The sequence below is a fragment of the Dicentrarchus labrax genome, unplaced genomic scaffold (genome assembly GCF_905237075.1).
Source record: "Dicentrarchus labrax unplaced genomic scaffold, dlabrax2021, whole genome shotgun sequence".
Lineage (NCBI taxonomy): Eukaryota > Metazoa > Chordata > Actinopteri > Moronidae > Dicentrarchus > Dicentrarchus labrax.
Window position 1 is genome coordinate 14,887,966 of NW_026136718.1, and position 19,834 is coordinate 14,907,799.

At 38.0% G+C, this 19,834-nt stretch overlaps 3 protein-coding genes across 6 annotated transcripts; 2 read left to right on the forward strand and 1 right to left on the reverse strand.

Annotated features, from left to right (window-relative positions):
* Window positions 1–298: 298 nt before the first annotated feature.
* Window positions 299–4,673, reverse strand: uox (urate oxidase). The gene is made up of 8 exons (XM_051376321.1): window positions 4,509–4,673; window positions 3,622–3,834; window positions 2,297–2,413; window positions 1,902–1,980; window positions 1,183–1,369; window positions 911–1,034; window positions 540–623; window positions 299–457 (listed from the first exon to the last, which is right to left on the reverse strand). Exons 1-8 carry the CDS (start codon window positions 4,527–4,529, stop codon window positions 383–385), a joined length of 900 nt encoding a protein of 299 aa, XP_051232281.1. The 5' UTR covers window positions 4,530–4,673; the 3' UTR covers window positions 299–382.
* Window positions 4,674–6,519: 1,846 nt separating this feature from the next.
* dnase2b (deoxyribonuclease II beta) lies at window positions 6,520–11,950 on the forward strand. Of its 2 annotated transcripts, none has more exons than XM_051375981.1 (6): window positions 6,520–6,742; window positions 7,001–7,175; window positions 7,577–7,655; window positions 8,275–8,436; window positions 9,710–9,907; window positions 10,171–11,208. In XM_051375981.1, the coding sequence occupies exons 1-6, from the start codon at window positions 6,633–6,635 to the stop codon at window positions 10,380–10,382; spliced, it is 936 nt and encodes a 311-aa protein (XP_051231941.1). In that variant the 5' UTR covers window positions 6,520–6,632; the 3' UTR covers window positions 10,383–11,208. The 2 variants fall into 2 exon arrangements, with proteins under 2 accessions (XP_051231941.1, XP_051231940.1); XM_051375980.1 differs by lacking the exon at window positions 10,171–11,208 and adding an exon at window positions 11,215–11,950 and having other exon boundaries at window positions 6,524–6,742.
* A 1,045-nt stretch (window positions 11,951–12,995) lies between these two features.
* On the forward strand, window positions 12,996–18,330 carry LOC127349905 (deoxyribonuclease-2-alpha). 3 transcript variants are annotated; one of them, XM_051375979.1, is made up of 8 exons: window positions 12,996–13,195; window positions 14,040–14,082; window positions 15,065–15,159; window positions 15,248–15,410; window positions 15,969–16,047; window positions 16,149–16,307; window positions 16,419–16,610; window positions 16,812–18,330. In XM_051375979.1, the coding sequence occupies exons 2-8, from the start codon at window positions 14,071–14,073 to the stop codon at window positions 17,183–17,185; spliced, it is 1,074 nt and encodes a 357-aa protein (XP_051231939.1). In that variant the 5' UTR covers window positions 12,996–13,195; window positions 14,040–14,070; the 3' UTR covers window positions 17,186–18,330. The 3 variants fall into 3 exon arrangements, with proteins under 3 accessions (XP_051231939.1, XP_051231938.1, XP_051231937.1); XM_051375978.1 differs by having other exon boundaries at window positions 12,996–14,082; XM_051375977.1 differs by lacking the exon at window positions 14,040–14,082.
* The last annotated feature ends 1,504 nt before the right edge of the window (window positions 18,331–19,834 follow it).

Here is a 19,834-nt window from a genome sequence, read left to right on the forward strand (position 1 = left end):
TGAATTTATTGATAATGGTTTTCATTTATTACATTTTTCTTACTTATATATTCATGTTAAAGGTTCATGTGTTTTCATCATCATATTGTATAATCAGCTTCAGCTTTTTTTGTACCTTAGAATCAGCTGTTTTTATCTACAGAGCTAGAATGGACCAAACCAAACACTGACTCTGGGAAAGGGCCTTTCGCGTCAGTCACTGTATTTTCTCCGACACGCTTGGAAGGCTGAGATGTATTCAAATGGTTGCAGTCTGCAACGTCACCGCTAGTAGTAACTTTATCATGTTTGTGAAGTCTTGAGTTGTAGTAATTTATTGTGTTTAAAAACATTTAAAAGGTTATTCTGATTTGATGTGTAGATCACAGCAGAAGCATTGTCTTCACAGCTTGGCTCGCTGTTTCCTGCGCACTGTCCCTGTGATGTTGCCTGAAGGGTTATCCAAGGGAAGAAGAACCTGTGAGGGGAAAAGTACATGTCAGCGACCTAGTAATTTCATGACTGAACTCCAAAAGATTAGTTGTAATAACAGAACTTACTTCATCTTTGTTGTTGAGGCCCATTTTTGTCATGTCTATGGTGAAGTAATGCTGGTTGGGCATTATGATCTCTATTTCATCCACCTGAAAGACAGAATACTTAGAGCCAGGGTTTGTCTGAGTGAGCTTGTGTATGTGGCCTAGTATTATCTTGTTTTATTGGATGGGATGCAAATAATGCTAATGTCCTGGAGGCGTTCATTCCCTTATGTGTACTGTACAGTGACTGTGTGCAGTTATCAGCCATATAGTACTTGTAAAGACACATACTGGTCTGTACATGTACTCTTAAACAGTAGTTAGAAGTAAGAAGCACTGATGCTAAGACTAGAGCTTTGATATAAATCTTATTATCTAAAATGTGGACTTACCTCAAGAACTCGGTCCAGGACCAGAACCTGTGTTTCATAAAGGGTTTTCTGCACAGAGGGCGAGTACACTCCATGATCGTAGGGGCCAGCAAACTTCTCAATAATCGTCTCCTTCACACACTTCCTGTAAGGTCGGTGAAAGTATTTCATTTCACTTTTAGGATTTTTGATAAATGTCTCATTCATGTGACACAGGAGAGATTATATGTTGAGAACCCTCTCTGGCAGGTAGTGAATGCAGTGTTCTTCACACGTCTTTAACAGATAATTACCACGCAGCATCAAAGTCGACATCCTCAGTCTTGTTGTAGCGCCACCTAGCATAGACAGAGGTGCAGAAACACCTGTCCTTGGCCTCTTGCAGAGTAGTGAAGCGGTCTCGGAGGAAACCCTCAAAACCAGACTGGGTGGTTTTCAGCACTTTCATGTCCTTCAACCCACTGTGAACCACGGGGATGCCTGTGTGGGGCACAGAGTCGGTGAGTATGGAGCAATCAGAAACATCAGGAAACATTTTGACAGACAGCAGGCCTCACACTGGAATACCTACAATACAAAATGAAGCCCATTACAAGCCTATCGTCAGCAGTATCGGTGACACGCAGCAATACCAAGGGCTTAGCCATAGTTTTAGATCCACATCCAAACAATCACTGAGGATTTAATTAAGCCTAGAAAGTTAAAATTAGCCACCATGGCATCCAATTATCTCTCATACTTTTCTCCATGTATACTAAATACTGAGCTCCTGAGGTCCTTGGAGCAGTTACAAGCCCTGGATAGCAAAGCAGATCAGGTGTGAATCCTGATTCAATTACAACCATGATTCCTATAGAAGCAGATGAGCTATTAGAAGTTCGAGCTCCTTCCCAAGAATGCCTCCCGAAAGCAAAAAACATACAAAACTACATTGATTTAAAATACTTCCTGTGTGTGTGTGTGTGTGTGTGTGTGTGTGTGTGTGTGTGTGTGTGTGTGTGGTTGTGCTTACCATTGAGATTCTGTTCAACATCACAGAAGCGACAAGCTTCTGGGTTGTAGATGAATGCATGAGCATGCTCTACCCCATTCTGAGGAAAGAAAAGACGAAATCATGTTTGGTGATGGATATTTAACATAATCGAACAAGGTATGGTGTACTTTGTTTATGGTGCTGTTTAAATAGTTTGAATACAGGACACCCTTCTATAGTGAGATAGTGAGTTTAATTTTCTGTGGGGGTACTAGTGACAGCAACCTCGACCTCATCATTGCTGGGTGTGTTCAGAGGTGAAAAAGATTTAGGTTATTCCTAATTATCATTTGTTCCACTTGTGTTTTTATCACTGATAAATAACATATCTGACATGGGAGTGCAAGTACTGATCACCAAACTCTGTATTTTACCTTCTCCAGCCTTTTCCACGGAGCCTCCTCCATGTGAACTTTGGAACTCAGCACATGGTTGAAAGAGGTCAGGAAATGCTGACAGATATCCAGGGAAAACTGCTCGATGGTCTTAACCTGAACAGATGTGTATAAAATAATAAGCAGAGTGAAAGGCTGTAAGTAAAACCAAAATTTAAAAAACTTTCCGTTACATGAGTAATGTGATGTAACATGAGTTATCTAACAGATGAATGGGACCATAAAGGGAGTGCAGACTAAAACGTCAACAGAGTTTGTTTAACCTTGATTTTATTTGATCAGTCTGTGTTTGAGCTGCAACTTGACAGGGGTCACTTTTGACAGTATAGTGAGGTAAACGAATGACAATATAAGGAGTCGGTTAAAGGTCTAGTGTGTAACATTTAGGAGGATCTGGAATGGAATATAACACTATGTTTTCATAGCATCGTTAGTGTACATTCACCTGATAATAGGAATTGTTGTGCTTTTGTTACCTTTTTTTATCTACAGACACACAGCAGGTCGCCTTCAATGGAGGCTTCCATGTTTCTACAGTAGCCCAGAATGGACAAACCAAACCCTGGCTATAGATATGGTCGGCGTAGTTTCTCCCACACACACTGCAGCTCTGATTCACGACCAGTTCTTATTCCCCAGACGTCAAATACAGACTGGAGCTCAGAGTGTTCAGTTAGTTGCAATCTGCAACTTCACCACTAGATGCCACTAAATCCTACATCCTGGTCCTTTAAGTCAATGAAAAAACTGTATTAAATGTTCGGTATCATGACTACAGAGTGTGTAGCCACATCTAGTTTAGTTTAAAGCTGGATTAAAATATGCCCGTTTTAGGCCTTATGAAACAACTGTTGCGTCTCAATTATTTTGGACTTAATTTTGATATCCTCAATTACACAATGTTTGACTTACCATGACTCTGCTCAACTACTGTAATGTGCTTCTCTCTGGTTTAAATGCTTACCTCATTACAAAAAGGCTCCAGCTTATTCAAAACATTGCAGCTCTGATTCTGATAAGGGCCCAAAAGTTTGACCATATAACAATTTAACAATGTACAACTGTATTTCTATGTCATTAGCATTGCATCCTCAATCAAGTTTTTACAAACATGCAACATAATGGTGATAGTTCATTAAAACTTAGTAGACTTAGACATAGACTTAGTCAATGGAGTGATAAAAGTGTTGTGATGAGTAGACGGGGTGTAGTGTTGGGTTTATAATTTGCAGCTATGTCCCTCATTGAGGCCTCAGTATATTGACATGTGCCTCGTACCTGCCAGTAAGAGGCTGGTGACCTACCCCCTTGAGCTTGGCCAGGGCATGGACAGTGTTCTTGATGGTGTCGGTGGGGATGATGTCCGAGTTGTCTCCCATGAGATAATCCTTGCGCGATTTGAGTGTGAGCTCCACGTCAGCCTTCAGCTCGATGATGTAGTGGTGGCTCCCCTGTCTCCTGATGACCAGCACCTTCACTATGTTCTTGCCGTAGCCTGTTCGCACAAACTCCACATTCTGCACACACAAGGAGCAGATTAAACAGGTGTTTGAAACTGTGCATTGACTTCACTTTGTAGTCACCTGAGTGCATGTGGGATATTTTTGCAGCACTTCTTAAAGTTTAGATTGATATCTTACCTGTAACAGATTGATATATGTGTGTGTTGTATATACATGTACTAACAACTATGAGTTTAATTGAATGTCTAACTGGTCCCTGATTAGTTGCTTAAGCATGATTATTTTCCACTTTCCAGCCTTCCTTCATATATAATGTATAATAGTATAATGTATTAGTAAAATGTTCAAATTTCAACTCTCAAAATAGAATATATGAAATATATGTATTAATAGGATTTGATGAAAATATGCACATTTGTATTGTTAGATTTCTCCAACAGGATCATTAAAAGCTGTCTCCATGTGATAATATGTTATCCACCAAGTGAGGAATAAGACATTTGAAATCAGTAAATCAGTCTACATTGATAATAATATTTTACTGTTTACAGCATCAGGGTTTGGCAATGGTTTATGATTTGAGACATTTATTTTCATGAGACATGAACACTGGCTCAGTGGTCGTTAACCCCAAAAGTCAGATAAACTCCGGTGCTGAATCTTTCATGGTCTCTAAAAAATCTTGTGTTTTAGAAATTTTTTGTGATATATAACATAAAAATGGTTACCTGATCTGAAGGGGTTGCCATAGTATCTTTTCGTATCTTCGCCTTCTGTCTGTCTGTCCTCAGTCCCTGACCCGTGTCCAGCAGAAAGTGTCTCTACTGATGAAGGAGGATTTTGTGGAGAGGGTGGTGCTACCTTTGCAGTTACGTTACTGGTTAGTTACGTTATGTGAGGTTATGTTAAACTGAAGTTCAACATATTTTTACGTGTTTAAGTGCGTGTAGGTGTAGACTTTTGTCTACATCAGGGGTCAGCCTTAGGTACAGGGTAACTGAAATGGAAATGGGAAGTTGCCCTCTCATCATTTTGCAGATTGGCAGATATACTCCCTTTCTCATATTAAAGGACCTCATGGCGGGGGGTGTCATAATTAAACTTAATGTTAATCTTAATGTTAATGTGGCACACTGATTAACAAGAAAACTTTAAAATGGCACTTCATATTGAAAAGGTTGCCGACTGCTTGTCTACATGCACATGTAGGCTCACAGAGAAAACCCAAAGTCTATATACAGATATTCTTGTTTTGTTTTATTTTGAGCTGCCTGTTGTTTTAGCACTGATGTCTGTGGTGTGGAAAGTATTCTCAAAGTCCAGTCAGTCAGTAATAAATGTATGCAGGAGCAAATCCTCCAAACCTTAAAATCTGAGGTTTTATTCAGTAAACAGATGAGACAATAAGGCACCCTCTATAAAGGCTTTATAAATATGAACTAATAGCTTTATTCAATGTAATGCACTACTGTTCTGTAGATAAGATGTAAACCATGAATAAGAACAAGTGTTGGGTTGTCAGGTTGAGACAAAACAATGGGAATAAGGAACCGCTACTCTTCTCATAACTTGTGTATAAAGTTTGGCCTTTTATTTACTTTTTCCATGGCTAACAGTCCATCGGAGGAGGATCAATACCAGTCAAGGTTTTTTTTTTTATAACCAAGCAATGCATAAGTTGTTATTAATTTATTGATTTATTTACCAAAAATGTTAAATATATCTTGATTTTATCTCTTTCTACAAACAATATTCCCTTGTGACCAAAGACTAAATTTGGTAAGAGAAGAAAAATTAATGAATCTCAAAAGCTATGAACTAGTTGGTTAATGCTACATATTGCTGTAGGAATGGATTTATATTCAATTTATTCATCCATAAAACCTTGAATTAGTGAACCAAAGAGATCAAAACTCTAGCAACACTTCTAGTATACAGAACAACTGTATGTGTGAATGAAACACATTCCAAAAACATTTACATTGGGTAGGTATTAAATAACAAATAACAAATAACAAATAACAAATCCAAAAAGGTATGAAAGACTACCAATCATATATCTCCACAAACATATCAGCCAGAGGGGCACCTACAGAGATGGGCTGGGTGTTCATGTGGCTTAAGGCCACTTGTTGACCAGACATGCGATGTGAAGCGAGCGGAGTGTCCAATAAGGGACACGGGTGACACCATATTTGTCCATAAACTGTAGAAGTGCCTATTTTAGTTACTATTTTACTGTCCGTGTTTTACTGTTCACTGGTAGTTTTCTTATTGTGGAACTACAGATTAGAGGGGTAACTGCACAATTTAAGCTTTAGTGACTATATAAATTAAATCTCATCCTCAATTTTAATCTCAGAATCAAAACTTTTTATTTCATCAATCAGCCTCCATCAATGTCACAAAAAATAGACTCACCATTAAATTAAAGTGTTTTATTTCACTGCTTTCTTACAAGGGGAAAGAGACTTTTGACCAGATGCTTTACAGTTCAGTGATCAACAGCCCCATCGCTAATAAAAGATGTCTGTGGCTGTACTGAGAAGCAGGTGCAACCTTTGAATGTGAAGAACAGTGATGGAAAAGACAAAAAACTCTCTCTGGATAAGCCAAGGTACAGAATGCAGACTCAAAGATTAAGAGCTAAACATTTAATTTAATTGTATATACTCTCACAGTTCCTGCAGTAGTCCCCTGTCATGTGACTGCATCTTATGACTTCCTGTTTTGCATCGACGGGCAGCTGCACTGCACTTTCAAAGTTAGTCAATCATGAAGCTGACAGCTTAATAAAAGATTCCCTTTTTTGCTCTCTGCTGTGTTCACTTCACTTGGAGGAGGCGTTCAGGATGGCCACACGCTTCAGTTTATGCTTACACATTATTATCACCTCTTTGTGTAGCACAGTGTACAGTTCTGACATTTCCTGTAGGAATGAAGATGGTGAGCCTGTTGATTGGTGAGTTGATATGATACACTGTTTGTGTACTGACAAGAATGGAGTTTGAATGGCACAGTACAGTTGAAGCTCTTAGCTATGATGCTTAAAATGTCTTGTGTCTTTGGACGCTAAGCAGATGAACTGTATATTGTTCGTACAATGTTTTGTATTTGGGCATTAAATCAATATAAAATCTATTAAATTATTCTCTATTTCTCTCTCTCTCTCTCTCTCTCTCTCTCTCTCTCTCTCTCTCTCTCTCTCTCTCCACTGTAGGTTTATCATCTATAAACTGCCTAAGTATAAGATTGGTGAGGTCGGCAGCGGGGTGGATTACATGTACCTGGACTCCTCAGCAGGGAGCTGGCAGATGAGTAAATTCATGGTTAACACCAGTCAAGGAGCCATAGGGAGCACACTGAACCAGCTTTACACAGGAAAGGCCTACAAGGTGAGATTATGTCCCTGCTCTTCAAGTGGGTTTTATACACTTGTTCTTGTTCTCTGTTTCCTTTAAGGGAACTGAGCTGAAGCTGGGCATGAACAGACTTCCCCAGCCAGAAGGAATAAATCACACAGGCCTTCATTTGCTTTGTGTTGAATGTAATGGCACATTTTGCAGTGTTTTGAGATCAATCTCTGGTGCAACATCAAGAGAGTACTTAAAACTGCTGCTGGTTATGTTAGCTTAGCTTGGCATAAAGACTGGAAACGGTGGGAAACAACTAGCCTTACTGAACAGATACGAGACTTTGATTCTGTCAGAGTAAGAGAAATGAGGGGGCTGTTGAAAAATCAAAACTCACATCCCCAAAAGTGTACTTCTCTGTATAAAACTAGTATTTCCCTTAGTCTAACAGTTCAGTCTACGGACTCTACAATGATGCCCCGCCGATCCTGGATTACATTCAAGGATATGGACACACTAAAGGTACTGCAGATTATAAAAATTCAACTTTATTTTCACCAGTTCTGAGGATTTTGCTTTGAGTTCAGTGGGATGAAATTTGATTGTGACTGCATTAAAATGCTGATAATACTTCTTTGACTTTATTTTCTGACAATATTCCTGAAGATCATAGGTGCATTATCACATAATATACAGTATTGTGTTTAGAATCGTATGTGTGTTGCATCCTGTGTGTTGGTACTATTCAGACTATTCAGACAATTGTTATCTGATTCCAAATTTTGAAGTTCTTTTCTAATCTATTTTCAGTTGTCTACCTATGTTAATATAAGAATTGTACCTTTTTGAATGTGGTGCATTCAAAGATGTGTTTGTTTTTGTGTCTGTGTATTTCCAGGCATCTATTCATTATTTGCAATGCTATGATTTAGCAAAAAAGAACAGATCAATATGGTTTTGGTGTCAGGGTGAACAAACATGTAAAGAGCATCCGTCTGATAACTGCTGTTGACTCTGGATTATCGATTACCGCCATGACATGACGGATGATGGAAATGTTTGCAAGAATGCATGCCAGTTTTTACACGTATGTGTGAGTCCTTGTTCGTGCTTTGAGCATTGTTTTGTGTGCATCCTGCAGGGCTACTGCTCTTTGACCGCTCTCAAGGTTTCTGGCTATCACACACTATTCCCCATTTCCCCTCCTTCCCTGAGAGAGGCTATCTCTACCCCTCCTCTGGCAAGGTCAATGGCCAGACCGCGCTCTGTGTGACCTACCAGTATGAACAGTTCCTCCGTATAGGTGAGTGAACGCTCATGAGCCAACAGTGCCAGACTTAGTCCAGCTTACAAAATTCTCTATTTGCTGAAAACAAGAAAACATTTACACATCAGGCATTATGTAAGTCAAGTACAGTTTTATTCATATAGGCAAAAATCACAAACCACAATTTGCCTCAAGGTGCTTTACAATCTGTACAGCGTATGACACCCTCTGTCCTTAGACCCTGCATTCAGGGGAAGGAAAAATTCCACACAAAAAAAAAGGAAAATGGAAGAAAACTCAGGAAGAGGCACAAAGGAGGAATCCCTCTCCCAGGACAGACAGACATGCAATAGATGTCTTGTGTACAAAAGAGACCAACAAAATCACAATATAGTCAAATTATGATGAGAAAATTTCTGAAACATGTAGATTATAAAATATATGTGAATATATGTGAAGAGGGGAAGAGAAACTCAAACAGGTGGTGGCTAGTGGGAACAGAAACAAAACAGAAGGATAATAGATGTGTACACAATAGATCAATAGTGTGAGAGAAAATCAAAATATATACAGGTTTTGGCCACAATTTGGCCAGAAAGGCCATCTGTGTGAAATAACCATATCAAGCACAAATTATTACAAGTAATTATCGCAAGTATTTTTATTTGTCATTAAACATGTGATATAGCACAGCAGTAAGAAACATAGTAGCATTGTTAGCAAAGCTCTTGATAAATGTTGTCCACAGTGTTTCTGCACTGATTAGAGGATTTGAAAGGCTAATGCCATTTGTTTTGTATTGTGACAGCCTGTATTTTATGACATTAATCAATGTCTTCAAGTTCTACCAGCTAAAGATTTTTTTTAATGGCTAGCAGCTGTTTAAAGGACATGTCCACATTTGGGGAAGTCTAATCGCTTGCCATCAGATACACAGCAAGATGAAAATTGAATTCATTGATTCATCAGTGAGATCGGCCGACTACACTTTTGTGTTGGTAAGGGGAAATCTGGATTACACAAAGCATTTAGATAAATAACAAAATACATAACTAAACAATGAAATGAATAAATTAATATGTAAATTATAATAATATTGTTTTTTTGAAGCTCTTTTCAGGAACAGCCATACATTCATGATTTCATACTGTAAATCAGCAAAATAATAATTAATTTCAACCCCATCAGGTATAATATAAGCATTTTTTGAATAAGCTATAAATCTGTTTCTGGTTTTTAGGAATACTGTTTTCTAACATACAGTATCTTATTTCCCTCTTTCTTGTGCTGTACTCTCCTCCCTCTCCAGCAAAGCAGATGGCGTACATTTACCCACGTTTCTATAACTGTTCTGTACCTGCTGCCTTCTTGGTCGACCTGCCACAGTTGGCCCAGTTATGTGAGGGCACCAAACCAACGCTGGCCTCAGATAAGAGAGTGGAGCAGCTTTTCTCCACCCAAGGGGACAAGTTTGTCAGTTTTGTCAAATCTGAACACTTTGTGGATGGTAAGATATTCCGGTAATTTTTATTTTTATTTTTATTTTTAGATATTTAGTTGCTCTTTTGCCCTGCTGTACAATATCTATGTATTGCAACAAAAGCCCTTTTTTGTGTTTTTTGGGAGACAATGGAGTTTCACAACTGCACTTGCACTAGAACAGTGACAGTACTCCACAGAAAACTTCAGTCGTAAACTTGTTACAACTTATTATTACTGCAAAAACCTCTATCTGCAACTGTCTCGTTTGCACATTTCACTCATTATCAGGTGCTGACACACTATCATCTCAGGACAGTGAAGCGTATGAACACACCCCGTACCCGAGGCCTTCTGAAGTACTTCCTGCCCCCAAGTTGATGCAGTGTCTACTTGTGACCCTTGTCACATTTTATGGCCTCAGTGTGGACAGTTGCCGAGCAGTAATCTTTCCCATTCTGATTGTTTCATTTGTAGAAAAGATGGGGCATTTTTACAATTAAATATTAATTAATTATTTATCTTGCTAAAGTTCCCATGTGTAACATTTAGGATCTATTGGCTGAAACGGAATATAATATGCATAATTGTTTTCATTAGTGTATAATCACCTGAAAATAAGAATAGTTATGTTTTTATTACCTGAGAAATAAGCCTTTTATATCTACAAACACTGTGGGTTGCCCAAACTGGACAAACTCTGGCTCTTGATAGGGCAGTTTGTTTTTTCTCAGGTGGAAGCAAGGGAGATGCAATCTGCAACTGCTCTGCAAGATGCCACCAAATCCTACATACACACTGGTCCTTTAAATTCTTGTTTTTGCTAGAAAAAAACAAGACTAAGAAATCTGAAAAATAAATATAGACAAGATGTTTTTCTCTCTCATCACTTTTATAATCTTGTAACCCCTCAGATTTATCTTAACTCTAAACTAATACGTCAAGATTATGAGCCCTGAGCATGAAGGTTATATTTGTGCTGTAAAACATCACAGAACTCATTTAGATTTGAATTCCTGGACTCATTAAAGCACACATCTAAGAACTTCCTATTTACTTAATGTTCAATTATGAAGAACTTCCAGTTGAGTCAGAAAAGTTTATATTTGCATTTCATGTACTTTTTTTTTACTCCCTAAAAAGACAAACTTAACATGTGTCTCTTTAGTTTTCATCATTTGGGAAAGTCGCCAAGACAAGAAAAATAAAACTGTTCGGATATTGTTTAAGACATTTATCCTATTCCAGTGCATTTTAATAACCAAGTGAGCTTACATATATCTACTAGGTGCTTTTTATGTCATAATGCAACTGAACTCAATGCCATTCATACAGACATCTACACGGGCTGGGTGGCTCAGGTTCTGGATGCTGACCTGCTGGTGGAGACCTGGCAGACACAAGGCCACGAGCTGCCCTCCAACTGCTCCCTGCCCAAACACACCATGAACATCAAGAGGATTCAGCTTCCAGGATCAGTCCTGTTCCAGTCCCACCACGACCACTCAAAGTGGTGCGTGTCACGGATCTATGAGGACCAGGTGACCTGTCTAGGGGATCTTAACAGGGAGAGGGCCCAGATGTGGCGTGGTGGGGGGCTGGTCTGCTCCTTCAACCCTTTGATTTACAAGGCCTTCAGACAGGTGGTGGACAGCTACATTAGCTGTTGAATGAAAGAGGAAGATAGGATGAGTGGGACCGGATTAGTCCCACACAGCACGGTTTTTATCTGTTTCAAATTTATGGGATTAAAAGTGAAGGTAGATCTCGTTTAAGCAGCTGGCATGCAACCATCGGACCACGCAAGTATCAAATTAGTCATACATTTTACAACAAGTGCTTGAATTTAACACTCTTTGATGGGTACTTGGATCCCAGCTTAGTACATTTGTGTAGTAAACGACATGATCAGTTATGAAATGATGTGATATGCATCTTGACATTTACTCTTTCTGATGGTTTTCCTCAATGAAAAGAGCAGAATCCCCGGCAAGTTTAATACAATGTTTTCCACTTTCTCTGTATATTGTACATTTTTATGGAAATAATTAAACATTAGATTTGTAATTGATGGTTTTATGCAAAGACTTTTCTGTGTTCTGGTACATATTGCATATGATTTGGATGATTATAACAACAGTTTTCAGAAAGGTTTTATTTTCACCAGCTATTTGTATTTTGTATGAGTAATCTTAATTTGTTTACAAAATTACAAAGGCCATACGATGTCACTGACATCACTGACTCACATATTTGTCAAATATCATCCAGTCGCATCACAGGACTTCCCTGAGTTTATGTTAAATATAACAACATTTGTTTCTTTACTTTATGTTTTTTGGAAAAACTGCAAATCAAATATGTCTAGTTCTGAGAATAATCAAACTTTATAAGACTAGAGGGAAAGTGAAAGAATAGCCCCTCCAGTGAAATGCCCCTTCCTCATTACTACCACAGGCTTCACTCCCAACTCCTCTACTGGAGCTTGCCCAGTAGTCAGCTGCAAATCAGACTGTGGTTGTACTAGTGTGTGTTTTGGTATGAGTGTGAGCAGGGCTCTTCAGGAAAAGAAAGCATTTTGCTCAATGAAACTTTCCTAGATGAATGAAAGGCTCTATTAACATCCATTCTATATCTATTGAATGTATTGTTTTATTTTACACAGGTGGAAACTGTAATTGCATCATTATGATGTTTATGTATTTGTTACCTTGTCAGGTATGCAGTGTTTTGGGTAAACAGTGTCACCTAGTGGTCAAACTGGTAGAATCATACTGTATGTTTAGTATTTTCTCTGACGATCCATAGAAAGGGAACACACATATTGATATTGTTGATATTTTACCTCTAGACTATTATTGCACCCTAAAATGAACAAATCCTATTATTTCGTTTCCAATAAACACCAACAAATTTTTCTATTTCCTTAATACCAATAAAGACATCAGTCTGATTCTGTCTTGTTTAAATTGACTAATTTCTACAAATTTCCCAAAACCAAAACAACAGCACTGGTAGCAGCATGGAATTACAATTTCTAAACCACACCAAACCCCCCCAGCTTTTGAGTCTTATATCGTACATCTACTAGTTCCTGGTTCAGTATCGCCTTTACCTCTTCCTGTTTGACTCTGTGCTGTTCCCACAATGTACTGTGTGACGAGACTGCTGCTTCTCCTTCACTTTTATTGCCTTTAATTACTGATACTGATTGCTGAAGAGTGACTGGAAAGGCAGATGAGAGAGGGGAGATGACGTGCCACAGGTCGCTGCAGCAAGGACTCAGCCTTTGTACATGGGGTGCCAGCTCTACCAGGTGAGCTATCAGGATGCCCCTTGACTATGAGTCTTATGAACTTTTCCCTGAACGTTGCCATTGTTTCTCCTCACCCATTAAGGCATCCAAGTCAGACAGTCTTATGAAAAACTAAAGCAGCTGAGAAGCTTGGTCAGAGAGTTTGTGCAGCTGAAAAAGGCATCCAGCACCATTCAACAACAAGTAATGCCACCAAGATTGTTATCAGAAAAAATAACTGAATTGTTCCGTCATATTCTCTTCTAGGATACACAAAACTGGTTTAGCCAGCAGAAACAAAGACAACAAACATGCCCTTCAAGTGAACAATTATTGATGCACTTGTAGTTTTAATTTATCCTGTTGGTTGCATTCAGGTCCTGAAAGATTTCAGTTTCAGTTACTTTTATCTGTTGTAATACTCTGGGAGTGTCAGATGGATGCAGTATTTCAACTTACGTCAAACTTTCAACCTCATTTCACTTTCATAATGACAATTGTCTCTTAAAAGTATTCAGAACTGCTTCTTGAATACAAAGAAAGTATTAATTCAATACTTTTTGCTACTTTCTACTTTCGTAAGAACAGTTCCTTTTCTGTGGCTCTTCATGCTTAAGCTATGAAACAAGTGTTCACTTTGAAGGGTGTCAATGTCACATCCACATTCATTAACACAGCCAGTCCAACTGGCTACTATACACTAAAGCCCCAGCTTATAACAGGCAGATCAACATTCTGGTGACAACATGAAATCTATGAATCATTTACAACGAGGTTTCTGAGCGAGGTACCAGGAAGTAAATGACATATGGGAGATGCGGGTGCCAGTTTCATTTAACAGTGTCTAAAGCTGCTTTGCAAACAGATGCACAGTTTGATTGTGAAGAGACAAGACGATGGCCGGATACGTGAGTAAAATGTTTACTACTAGTTAAAAAGGATGCTAAAAACAGTAATTGAAATCTAAAATGTTAAAATGCAAAACATATTAAGCTTCATATGTTTTAGAAGAAATGCCAGAATAACTGGCAGCCACAGTAATAATAGATAAGTGTAGTGGAATAAAAGTTTGTACAGTGTTAGGATTGTAAACATGTTTGCTTTGTTTTAGATGTTCTTCAAATATTACATGACTTCTCAATACTCTTGAAAATAGAACTGGCTGTGTTGCACTTTAGGCTGATTTAATTTTGTAGGTCCAGTGAAAAATAAATACTTTGTTTTCCACATATGAGTTATGTGTACAGAACATCATTATTTTTAGTAGTATTTGGGTTTGATCAAGGTGGACCAGCGTGATTTCCAGGGTAAGCCGTACGTATGGTCCACTCCTCCGGACACACTGCGGTCATTCTGGACCGCAGTGTTTGCAGGGAACTACTGTGATAGCTGTTTCTAGAGCTTTAAAACAAACATCACAGCCTTCATCAACGCCAATCTCTGTTTAAAGATTCAAGGTTTAAAGCTCTGGAAATAGCTAGAAAGGGGACCTTGAATTGAGATTATTTTGTCATCAAAGCTACTAATCAACAACAGACATTAATGTAGGTAATCAGCTTTAAGTTCAATAATATTTTTAGAATGGCAAAACTTAAAAATGAACCACTGCACACTGAAATGACCTCAGTGTGATTTATTTAGGAGCGCACAACGCTTTTTGTCTGCAGGCTTTTTTTTTTTAATGACACTTTGCATTTGTCTTAAAAAAACGTTTTTTTTTCAACAACTTTTTATTCAAATTAAACACAAGGAATTTTCATCACTGTCCCAATGACCTGCTACATTTTTCAGAAAATCTGATATATTAAAGGCCATCAACTGATTAAACTGTGGAAACATGACGGTCTCCTGTCCTTGTAATTGTCATGATTTGATGTTTGATTGTTTCAGAGAACACTGATGACATTCCTCGTGGGTATTGTCCTTTTTCAAGGGGGTGATTCAGATGTGAAATGCAGGGATGACCAAGGAAATGTGGTGGACTGGTTGGTGGAAATTTTGAGTTGCTTATGTTCACCTATTCTCAGAGTCAGCTGAATACATAATGAAATGTATGTATCTCTGTATCAATAGGTATATTTTATACAAGTTGCCCAGTGGGACTGGTGATGGTTTGTCATATCTGTACATGGATGAGAGCACCAACGGATGGAAAGTCAGCAAAAAGGAAATCAACAGTAAATCTGGAACTCTGGCAAACACCCTGAAACCTCTTCTTGACTTCTACAAGAAACAGGTGAAGTATTAAAGGATGTGTGGTCCTGTGACTTGGCATTATTGTAACTGATCTGAGAGGGAATCATGGGAAAAGATGCTATTTAAAGAATTGCCTAAAAGGTCTGATATAAAGTGTTTTGTATGGTGGCCTTGAAATGCAAATCACAACAGCTAATAACAAAACACAACAACAAATTCGGAAACTAAATTAACAAAGCAGAAAACACAATGACATGAACTCTACAGCTGTTAAAGCCAACTGACAGCTGATCCAGCTGTGATCAGCCTCCACCGCCTCCAACCATCCAATCAGCAGCTGTTGCTTTGTGTGCTCATGGTTTCTGTTTTCTTGATGCAATTCTTTACATTTTTATCGTGTTCTTTTATTTGTCGGCCCATGCCCATAGCTCTGGTGGCCTTCCTGACAGTTGCCAGACTTTCCAGATTGCCAGTCCATCACTGTTGTTAACTGACGAACAATCTGATCACCCAAGACTCAGTCAACACCAGGTGAAAACCAGAGTATAGTTATTTGATCCAGGACACTGATTCAGAGTTTCCTGTTGTTTTATTGTAGACTGAAGGTTTTGGATACATGCTCTATAATGACCAACCTCCAATAGGTACAGCTTCTGCATCATATGGGCACAGTAAAGGTAGGCATAGCAATGTTCCACTTTATTGCATTCAAAGTCAGAAATATCATAATGTAACAAAGCTCGATTTCTGATGCTTTCTACTGTTTTACTTCCTAAAGGAGTCGTGATGTTGGACAAAAAATCTGGAGTTTGGCTCTCACACAGTACACCAAAATTTCCGCAATATCGCACGCAAGACTTCTGGCCGAGCAGTGGAAGCGTTAATGCCCAGACATTTATGTGTGTGACTTACTCCTTTGATAAATTCAATGAAATAGGTAGGTTAATGCCAGTTGTATTGTCACTTTGTCTTTGGCTGTATTTTAGTGTTTTAAGTTATTTGCCAAATAGATAATAATGCAATAATTCTCTTTTTCAAAAATATTCAGGATTGCAACTTGAATACATTCACGCTTATCCATACGACTCTGCCATCCCAACAACCTTTCCCAATGAGCTGCGATGTGTTGCACAGCGAAGCTGCTACCCCAAGAAGGAACCCTGGACTAGAGTGAAGAATCTGACTTCAATGAATGGACGTGATTTCTCCAGCTTTGCAAAGTACACACGTTTTGGGGATGGTGAGTGTTTGCACATTAGGTTGATGATAAAAGTTTTTTAACAGAGCAGAATTAGGTTTTATGTACTTTTGTTTGTTTGCAGTTTTATCCCTTTTATGTGTATATGAAATGTGTTGTATACTAAAATGTTGTCCCTAATGTTTATTTGTACAGGAGTTACTCTTAATTTAATTGTGTTGTGTTTGTTCCATTCTGTTGTAGATCTTTACTCTGGCCTTATTGTAAACCATTTGGGGAACAATCTGTATGTTAAGAGCTGGGGGAAGATGCGTGACCCTCTGCCTTCTAACTGCAGCACCAGCATCCCTTATAGTGTGTTTAATGTGGAGACAGTAAAGCTGAATGGGAAGAACTATAGTGATACTGTAGATCACTCCAAGTGGTGTGTGACGCGTGATGGTGACTGGACCTGTATAGCTGACATGAACAGGGAAGAGAGTCAGATGAAGAGAGGTGGGGGAGCAATATGCATCAACGATGTTAAAGTTAGGAAGGCTTTTGATACAGCGATCGCACAATACACACCATGTAAACGTCCACGTCCACCTTCTGGTGCTCAACACATAGAGTTGTGAAGGCAAGACAAATCTTTATTGAAATATAAAGAACTGGAACCTGATATCACTTCCAAACACTGACTACAACTTTGCATGTCCAGATTTGACATTGTTTTGCACCCATGTTGTGGTATATGTTAACCCCTGTCTTTTGTGTTCTGCATTATGTATTTTGATCAATGAAAAATCTTCTCTTAAGCATTAGCCTCTATACAATCAGACTATGACTTTAGATGAAATAAATTAAAATTAATTAATTATACCAAGACTAAATTTAAAAATTCATGTTGCTGCAAACCTGTTAGTTATAGATGGCTTAAACTGTTTGGGGGCCCCAGGGTAAAAAAGAGCTACTGGGTGCCTATAAACTCCAAGATCCTCCAACTCTCTGTGCCATGTGTACTGTTTCTCAATGCTGGCTCCACATTAACACATTGATTGTGGAATATGTAACATATATACAGAAAATAATATAATTAAGGGCTCACAACTAGATTTTGACACGAGGAACCTCTACAAGGGACTCAAGGTCAGGTATAAAAGCAGGACCCACCTTATGGCCCTTATCATGTCAGTTGAGTTGTTCAGCCTATATTCCTGCACACATTTTCAACTACATTTTCACAAACAAGCTGACTCACAGCAGACCTGGAGCTTTTGGGGCCCCTGAACCTCTAGGTCAGTTGTTGCCTTTATCAAGCCAGTGATGACGGACTACTTTGTCCTGATAAAAGCAAATAAAAGGAGAATTTAACAGAGAAGACTATAATAAAGCACATGAGAAGCTAAATCTGCTATGTTCATCCAATCAAGAGCTTGCTACTGTACTATGTCCTGAGTCCCGGCTCAAGACTGAAAGTGCTGAGTGACATCTTTTTAATCACTTCTCAGCACCTATTCGTAAAAAGCCTTTTATTCCATAATTTCTCATCTATTTGCTATCAATATTGTTTTTATCTTGTATTAGTGTGGGGTATTTAATTCTTTTTAAATTTGTATTATTTTGTCTGATTTTATTTGCCTCAGTGCAGTTTAATGTGAATATGTTTTATCTGTTTTATTGTTAGTACTTATCTTGTTGGGGGTCTTTTGTTCAAGTAAATATAATTTTAATGTCTATTTAACTTAAAAAATAAACATTTTCTATTTTTCCCCATGTAAAACCTCGTTGCCCTCTGGTTGATTCAGTAGCACACAATAGGCTATTCAGGTTACAGGTTAGGCCTTTGGCATGTGAAGGACATACCCAAATATTTTATTTGAATACAACTTTCCCAGCTCCCACGCTATGTAAATACAGTGAGCATAAATGGAAAGCCAAACTTTCATAGTAACAGTAACTCAGTCGTGTGTATATGTTTATGTCTTCTCAGGGCAGCAACCCCTGCTTTTACCAAGCACATTATTACATTATGAGTGACAAGTGTTACACCCAAAATCAGCAACTCATTTGCAGTAAATATAGGTTTTGGGGGAAGGTGAAGTGTGAGATAGCACAGAAGCAATTTCTTGTAAAAAAAAAAAGAAAAAAAGATGTACATTTCACTGTGAATATATCACAGTAACAAAATGGAGATTGCCAAATATGTAAGTAAAAAGTTTTAAGGGTTAAAAAATTATACTAGAATATTAGCTTTAAACAAAAAACAAAAACCAAATACTAGATTGTTATTGTTGTACAAACAATAACAGAAATGCTTTATTCTTATTGTTGCAATCTATTTTAGTGTAAATATATGATAAATAGATACATTTTGTTCTTTTGTCACATAAGTTTTGGTTTTACCTCTTGTGAGTGAAGTTTTGTGTATGGTTTTGTTTCGGCGCCACCAAAGAGCATCATTTAGAGAATCGTGCCGTAATGTTTGAGTGTCTCTGTTGATTTGAAGTCCGAGCATAAGGACCTTTACGTTAAAAGAGAAAGAGTGAAATTAACAACATTCATCAGAAATCAGATTATTATTACAAGAAGCATTGCATGCAGAGTGCTGTACAGTCCTTGGACAGTACAATGTGGTACAGTGCTTTTGAGTAACTTAAAGGCAACGTAACGCATGTGTTAAATGCACACAATGATCTTGCTGTACTTACAAGTCATTATTTTCATCTTGTGTTTGTTACTTTGGTAAAAACTGTGCTACATATTTGCTTGGAAACGCAATTTTACTAAAATGTTGATAGTTGATTTGACTTAATAAACTGGTTGTGTGGCCCTTTACAGTGCTGAAGACCTGGGAAGTGGCTTTTTAAAAATGTAGAACTATCTCACAGTGATACCACTTCCTGTTCACACCACCATCACACCCCATCATACTTAAAAAACCCCGATAATATATTACAATCTCCAATACTCCCCGTTGCTATAATCGACAGTTTATTTCAAAATTCATTAAAACAAATGCAGCTAAACTCATTTAAAATATCTAATTATGTTATCATTAAGACCATCACCTGGTTAACAAAATATACATGTGAATGTAAATGTCGTTTTCATAAATACGGTGCAATGTTTTTGACTTTTTTAATATTCTGACTTTCTCTTGTTATTATAATAATATCATGATTATGTTTGATTGTTTCAGAGAATAATGTTCAGATTACTCTTCAGTGTTGGGATCCTTCTACAAGGGTGTGATTCAAATGTGAAATGCAGGAATGACAAAGGAA